Source organism: Dendroctonus ponderosae, unplaced genomic scaffold (assembly GCF_020466585.1).
Source record: "Dendroctonus ponderosae isolate FM_Combo_2020 unplaced genomic scaffold, Dpon_F_20191213v2 Dpon_F_20191213_8, whole genome shotgun sequence".
Lineage (NCBI taxonomy): Eukaryota > Metazoa > Arthropoda > Insecta > Coleoptera > Curculionidae > Dendroctonus > Dendroctonus ponderosae.
In genome coordinates, this window is record NW_026019016.1 from 4,443,648 (window position 1) to 4,452,072 (window position 8,425).

The 8,425-nt window shown below is 34.8% G+C and overlaps 1 protein-coding gene across 1 annotated transcript in view; it reads right to left on the reverse strand.

The window, feature by feature from the left end:
- Window positions 1–846: 846 nt before the first annotated feature.
- Window positions 847–8,425, reverse strand: part of LOC109538048 (zinc finger protein 728) — a 19,192-nt gene continuing 11,613 nt past the window's right edge. The window contains exons 5-9 of the mRNA XM_048669125.1: window positions 7,253–7,552; window positions 6,167–6,395; window positions 4,662–4,792; window positions 3,970–4,145; window positions 847–2,493 (exon numbers count right to left, since the gene is read on the reverse strand). Coding sequence (XP_048525082.1) covers window positions 1,430–2,493; window positions 3,970–4,145; window positions 4,662–4,792; window positions 6,167–6,395; window positions 7,253–7,552 — 1,900 coding nt within the window. The 3' untranslated portion in view covers window positions 847–1,429. The remainder of the gene's footprint in view (window positions 2,494–3,969; window positions 4,146–4,661; window positions 4,793–6,166; window positions 6,396–7,252; window positions 7,553–8,425) is intronic.

Genomic DNA, 8,425 nt, shown 5'->3' on the forward strand with positions numbered 1-8,425 from the left:
GAACATGCATGAGGACGTTCCCTTGGATGCGTGAGCAAGTGATCGTTTAGTTGCAATACATTTCTGCAAGATTTAGAGCCAGTATTGGATTGCATCAACGTACTCTGAGTTTCAACGTTGCCTGTGTCATGATTATCTGCTTCCAATTCTTGCGTGTCGCACTCAAACAAATCATGTTCATCAATTGTAATTTCTGCTTTTACGGCAGTGAATGAGTCAATTTGCAATCTAAAAATATAAACACTTAGTTTATAATATAAATCAAAAGGATATTCCATATATTCCTGTCTACGTATTTTACCTTCAATTGGTTAACGATTTTAAATGTAAATGTTGGTAGCAATTCGTTTCTCCAGATGAAGGCTCGTGAGAAGTAATGAGCAATTTCTACAATTTCTACCGCAAATTTCCACCACAGTTATAATAATTTGACATACACCACTTTAACGGGATTTATTATAATAACGGTTCACTTGACACCAAAAATGTATTAACAGTTTTACCCTATTTGATCTGGATATTGTGCGTACTAACCCTGGTGGCAATCCAAAGTAATTTTATAGTAGGAATTGGCCATTTTTACTAGGCACTGGGTAGGAAGGAATTGGACATTTTTCTTAGTCAGTAATCTTACAATAAGGAAACGTTCTTTCTCACCTTTCCCTAATAATTAAAATAAGCTAGTGAAACCTGGTATTTTTAGGCCAATATTTAGAAGGGATTATTAAAAATACAGAAAAAAATGTCTAGTAGTGGTCCAATACATGGGCAAATCCTGTTTATTATAGAATCGTTCCTGGTTTTTGCCAGTTCTTGTTCTGAATTAAAATGTAATAAAACGAGTAATAAAATTTGTAATTTATTTTCCCATAAACTATATTAGATAATGTTAAAATATTATACTCTTCATTAATGTTATAAAACGTATAATTGTCTTTTCAGGCACTCACTCAGGTTAAAATTGGCTGGACTCTTCGCTTGTATTATTGTTTGTCAACTCATACGCTTCACTTCATCTGGTTATTTTCACTAAACTGAATTCCTTCTTCAACATTTTCTCCATTTCCAGAAACTATAAACTCTTGTTCTTTTCGAAATCCATCAAATACATTAGCAGAAGTTGCCATTCGCACAGAACGGTAAAATATTTAATCACGTTTAAAAAGTAATGGGTCAGCTACTTTCCTGTTCGTCTTTCTGGATCTTCTGATGATCCTGTAAGTTACGTTTCGTATCGAACTTCCAATTACAAATATTGCAAGCGAAGGATCGTTCGTGTGAATGAGTATTAAAATGTCTTCTCAGCGCTATTGGACCTATGAAGGCTCTATTAAAAATTTGACAATGAAACCGTTTTTCCTTCGTATGTGCATTTATATGCGTCCTCAAAACGTGTTTTGTTTTGAAACGCTGTTGGCAAATATGACATTCAAAAGGGCGCGTCTGAATGAACCGGCTTATGCGTTCGAAGATCATCAATTGAAAAAAATATTTTGTGACAAACTTCACACTCGTAATGCTTTAATTTCGTGTGCAAATTTCGATGACGTTGTAAAATAAATTTTACTTTGAAAGTCTGTTTGCAAATATCACATTCAAAAGGGCGTTGGTCGGAATGAACCACCTCATGATGACATAAACCTGATATTGTTAAAAAGCTTTTATGACAAACTTCACACTCGTAACGCTTTTCCTTCGTGTGCGTATTTCGGTGAACTTGTAAAGATCGTTTTTCTTTGAAAGTCTTTTTGCAAATATCGCATTCAAAAGGACGGTGGTCGGAATGAACAATCTTATGATTGCATAACACTTGAGATGATAAAAATCTTTCATGACAAACTTCACACTCGTAATACTTTTCCTTCGTGTGCGTATTTCGGTGAGCTTGTAAAAACTGTTTTGATTTGAAAGTCTGTTCACAAAAATCGCATTCAAATGGTCTATACTCTGAATGAACCACCTCATGACGAAGGAAACTTGTCATTGTTAAAAAGCTCTTATGACAAATTTCACAATTGTAATGTTTTTCTTTCGCCTGCCTATTTCGGCGAACTTCTAGCTCATGCTTGCTCTGATGTGGCGAACTACAAAAATCACATACAAAAGGGCGGTCGTCTGAATGTGTTCTTGCATGAATGAGTACATCGGAATCCCACTTAAACTGTTTCTGACAAATGTTGCATTTTTTAAAATGCGTGTTTCGATGCTGAACTAAATTTTTTCTCCATTTGAATTTTAGACCGCACACATCGCAACCATGAGTTCGTTCCTGCGGATGAGTGAGCAAATGTTCGTTTAATTCCAGCAAACCTCCACAAGGTTGAGAGCAAATCTTACAACATAGCACATTCTTGGATGTCTTCTGATCTTTAGTGTTCAATGTTCGACGTTCATCTGCTTTTATCTCTAAATTTTGGACCTCTAATAGATCATGTTCATCAATTGTAATTTCTTCTTTAATTGGAATGTACCACTCATTTTGCAATCTAAAATAAAATATTAGTTAGCTTAATATGTACGCAAATAAAGATTCCATATTTATAGTATAATATACATAAAAAGGATATTCCATATATTCTAGTCTACGTATTTTACCATTGATTGGTTAATAACTTTATATACCGCGATTTAATCGGATTTAATATAAAAACGGTTAACTTGACCCCAAAACTTTATCAACAGTTTTACCGTGTTTCATCTGAATATTGCGCATACTATGTAGTAATCTGCAAACTGGAACACACTCTATACTTCAAGATGAATTGTCGTCTATTACATCCATTTCCCGCTCAAACGGTAAAATATTTAATCACATTTAAAAAGTAATGAGTCAGCTACTTTCCTGTTCGTCTTTATGGATCTTCTGATGATCCTGTAAGTTATGTTTCGCATCGAACTTCAAATTACAAATATTGCAAGCGAAGGATCGTTTGTGTGAATGAGTTTTCAAATGTCTTCTCAGCGCTATTGCACCTATGAAAGCTTTATTGCAAATTTGACAATGAAACCGTTTTTCCTTCGCGTGAGCATTTATATGCGTCCTCAAAACCTGTTTTGTTTTGAAATGTTGTTGGCAAATATCGCATTCAAAAGGGCGCTGGTCTGAATGAACCGCCTTATGCTTTCGTAACCCATGAGTTGAAAAAAATCTTTTATGACAAACTTCACACTCGGACTGCTTTTCGTTCGTGTGCGTATTTCGGTGACCTTGTAAATACCGTTTTGCTTTGAAAGTCTGTTTGCAAATATCGCATTCAAAAGGTCGTTGGTCGGAATGAACAATCTTATGATTCTGTAACACTTGAGATAATAAAAATCTTTTCTGACAAACTTCACACTCGTAATGCTTTTCCTTCGTGTGCGTATTTCGGTGAACTTGTAAAGACCCTTTTGCTTTGAAAGTCTTTTTGCAAATATCGCATTCAAAAGGGCGTTGGTCCGAATGAACAATCTTGTGATTCCATAACACTTGAGCAGATAAAAATCTTTTATGACAAAATTCACACTCGTAATACTTTTCCTTCGTGTGCGTATTTCGGTGAGCTTGTAAAAACTGTTTTGATTTGAAAGTCTGTTTACAAAAATCGCATTCAAATGGTCTAGAATCTGAATGAACCACCTCATGACGAAGTAAACTTGTCATTGTTAAAAAGCTCTTATGACAAATTTCACAATCGTAATGTTTTTCTTTCGCCTGCTTCTTTCGGCGAACTTCTAGCTCTTGTTTGCTCTCATGTGACGAACTACAAAAATCACATACAAAAGGGCGGTCATCTGAATGGGTTCTTGCTTGAATGAGTACATCGGAACCCCACTTAAACGGTTTCTGACAAATGTTGCATTTTTTAAAATGCGTGTTTCGATGCTGAACTAAAAATTTTCTCCATTTGAATTTTAGACCGCACACATCGCAACCATGAGTTCGTTCCTGCGGATGAGTGAGCAAATGTTCGTTTAATTCCAACAAACCTCCACAAGGTTGAGAGCAAATCTTACAACATAGCACATTCTTGGATGTCTTCTGATCTTTAGTGTTCAATGTTCGACGTTCATCTGCTTTTATCTCTAAATTTTGGACCTCTAATAGATCATGTTCATCAATTGTAATTTCTTCTTTAATTGGAATGTACCACTCATTTTGCAATCTAAAATAAAATATTAGTTAGCTTAATATGTACGCAAATAAAGATTCCATATTTTGCTAAATAAGTATCTGATATTGATTTGAAAAATTGCATTAAAATTCAATGCCCATTAGATGCGATAAATCTTTAACTTAAACTCAGATTGATAACTTGAAAATATAATTTCTTATGAATGTGTAAAATAGGGATTCCCAAACTTTATCGATAACAGAACACTTTCCAAATCTATAATTTTTAACGGAATACTTTAACTTTATTTTAACACCAAACATGGAACACAGTTTGGGAACTTCTGAACCTCTAGTTGATTTGAAATTTTTGGCACATTTCCATCTAGAACGGCTCCTCTATAATTGGATAGAACTGAATTTTATTTAAAAAGAAACCATTTAAATGACAAATTTTACACTCGACTTTATTCTTCACATGCTTATTTCGCTGCACTTGTAGGTGACGTCGTCTCTTAAATGTCGAACTGCACAAATCACATGCATGCTGTTCATTTGAATGCGTTACCGCGTAGGTATGTCGACTTGTTGGGTATACGAACCCTTGATAACAACTCTTGCAGACGTACATAGTTTCTTTTGTATGCTTACTTCGATGCTGAGCGGTAACGTTTCCACTTGACACCTAAATGGAAATGTCTTAAAGCCGAAATAACTAAAAAAATGAGAGCAAACAAACAACAACTTGAATGAAAAGCCCAATTTATAATAAAAAAATTGAAATAATTAGTTTAGAATATACATGAAAAGGATATTCCAGTCTACGTATTTTACCATTGATTGGTTAATAACTTTATTTACCGCGATTTAATCGGATTTAATATAAAAAGGGTTAACTTCACCCCAAAACGTTATCAACAGTTCTGCCCTGTTTCATCTGAATATTGCGCATACTATGTAGTAATCTGCGAACTGGAACACACTCTATACTTCAAGATGAATTGTCGTCTTTTACATCCATTTCCCGCTCAACCGGAAAAATATTTAATCACATTTAAAAAGTAATGGGTCAGCTACGTTCCTGTTCGTCTTTATGGATCTTCTGATGATCCTGTAAGTTATGTTTCGTATCGAACTTCAAATTACAAATATTGCAAGCGAAGGATCGTTCGTGTGAATGAGTTTTCAAATGTCTTCTCAGCGCTATTGGACCTATGAAAGCTTTATTGCAAATTTGACAATGAGACTGGTTGTTCTTCGTGTGTGCATTTGTATGCGTACTCCAAGATGATTTTCTTTTAAAACGCTGTTGGCAAATATGGCATTTAAAAGGGCGTTGGTCGGAATGAACCATCTCATGACTCCGTAGCGCTTGAAGTGATAAAAATATTTTATGACAAACTKCACACTCGTAATGCTTTAATTTCGTGTGCAAATTTTGATGACGTTGTAAATTAAATTTTACTTTGAAAGTCTGTTTGCAAATATCACATTCAAAAGGGCGTTGGTCGGAATGAAGCACCTCATGATGACTTAAACCTGATATTGTTAAAAAGCTTTTATGACAAACTTCACACTCGTAACGCTTTTCCTTCGTGTGCGTATTTCGGTGAACTTGTAAAGACCGTTTTTCTTTGAAAGTCTTTTTGCAAATATCGCTTCAAAAGGACGGTGGCCGGAATGAACCGTCTTATGACTCCGTAGCGCTTGAAGTGATAAAAATATTTTATGACAAACTTCACACTCGTAATGCTTTAATTTGGTGTGCAAATGTTGATGACGTTGTAAATTAAATTTTACTTTGAAAGTCTGTTTGCAAATATCACATTCAAAAGGGCGTTGGTCGGAATGAACCACCTCATGATGACATAAACCTGATATTGTTAAAAAGCTTTTATGACAAATTTCACACTCGTAATGCTTTTTCTTCGTGTGCGTATTTCGGTGAACTTTTAAATACAGTTTTGCTTTGAAAGTCTGTTTGCAAATATCGCATTCAAATGGGCGTTGCTCGGAATGAACCGTCTTATGACTTCGTAGCGCTTGAAGTGAGAAAAATATTTTATGACAAACTTCACAGGCATGAGAGCGTTCCCCTGGATGAGTGAACAAGTGCTCTTTTAGATGCAGTGAATCTCTGTTAGGTTTAGAGCAAGGATTGGATTGCATTACTGTATTCTGAGTTTCGACGTTGCATGTACTATCATTATCTGCGTCCAATTCTAGCGTGTCGTACGTAGTCAAATCATGTTCATCAATAGTAATTTCTTCTTTTACTTCAGTGAATGAGTCCATTTGGAATCTAAAATCATAAATACTTAGTTTACAATGTAAATCCAAAAGATATTCCATATATTAAATTGATTTGAATACAGGGTACTTCAAAATTGGAGTCATTTTGGATGGTGTCATTCGCGTGGTGCGGTTTTCGTTTGTATTGTCCGGTATACTTTCGTGGGGGGTTCGGATCAAAGAATAAACCGTGTGATAATGAGGAACATTTTATTGAAAAAATTGCACAACAGAATTCAGTCAGGACCCGGTCTTGCCAAATATAATTTAGAGAAACTAATTCTTACACATAATTTGTGTAAACATGTCATTGGAATCTCCATAAAACAGAGCCTTTCAGAATCATATTGATAATTAAATTTGAAATTATTAACAAGGTTCAAATTTGCATAACAATTTGTAAATGGCTGTTGAGGTCTTTTGTGCTAGTTTTGGGTTTAAATTTAAAAAAATTAATTTTGCTTTCCGTATTGATGCAAATTAAATTACGTACATCTTTGGATCTCAAATGTCAAAAATTACAATTATACTGCTTTTTTTTTCGTATGCATTTTTTGATGAGCATGTAAAGCCTTTTTTGTTTTGAAACTGACTTCGCAAACAGAACATTGAAAATGACCTTGCCCTGAATGAACCACCATGTGCCTATATAAATGTCGTAATAAGAAAAAAATCTTATGACAAACCTTACACTCGAAATGTTTTTCCTTCGTATGTGTATTTCGGTGACGGTGTAGGTCACATTCTCTCTTAAATTTCGAACTGCAATAATCACAGGCATAAGGGCGCTCATTCGAATGAACCACTAAATGACGTTTTAAACATGAAGCGGATTGAAACCGTTGTTGGCAAATCATGCAGTCGTGCCTTTGCTCTTTTCGATGCCGAGCTAAACTATCTTTCGTTTTGAATGTTTTATGGCAAACCTTGCATGCAAGGTGTTTCTGTAAATGAGTTGCCGAATGTTCGTTCAGCTGCATTAAATCTCTGCAAGGCGTGGAGCAAATCTTACAGGATAACACACTTGTCGATAATGTTCCCTTATGCTTGAGGTCGAGGGTCTGGTGATCATCTGCTTCCAATCTTCTCAAGTCTTCGTATTGAGATAGATGACATTCTTCAATTGTAATTTCTTCTTTTACGTGAATGTACACCTCAGTGGACAAACTAAAATAAAAAACAATTCCAGTAAAGTATGAAACAAACGAACATTCCGTATATTAGTATATATATACAGGGTGTCCCACCGGGAACCGCCGCGATCGATATCTGGCAAACTATAATTAGGAGAAATTTTAAAATTGGACAGTGCGCCGAAGTCATTGGGGGCAAGGGATATAAAATATTTTTAAGATGACCAGACTTCCGGTTAAACTGAAAGTAAGTATAGTTTTGTTTATTTTAATTGGAACACCCTATATATTGTACCGAGTGGAATAAAAGTTGTAAGCTGAAGAAAGAATTTGATACTCGGCCATCCACTTCAAAGTTACCGTCAACTTCACTAACAATATTATTACATCTGTAAATTCTACTCCAAATTCTAAATACATTTTTTGTATAACGTCATATACCTAAGTAACCGTTTTTGAAATACTTGAAATTTTATGTAAAAAATGACAGTTACAGCCACTCGACAAATCAGTCATTTTTCATATAAGGGAATTTGTGCTACTTAATTCAGGTCGCACTTATTGTTGAAAATTACTTACTTTAATGGAATTTCGACAACATTTTGAAAGCTATTAATACAAAGTGTTAATAAATAAGTTTTAAAATACGGTTGAGAAAACAGCCCAAAATCAAAATTTTCAAATGGAAACCCCCATTTTTGATAATGTTATCGTATTCAGTATTAAAATTAAGGGTAAGTTTATCTACCCTTAAACCGCCATCATTGTAAAAAACACTATTAAGCATCACCTGCATACAAGGTATGAAAAATAATACATACAAGCCACTACCATAAGCGTCTTAGACTGGGATGGACCAATAACCATCGCAGCTGTTTATTGCCCACCAAAGCATGCAATAAAAAAG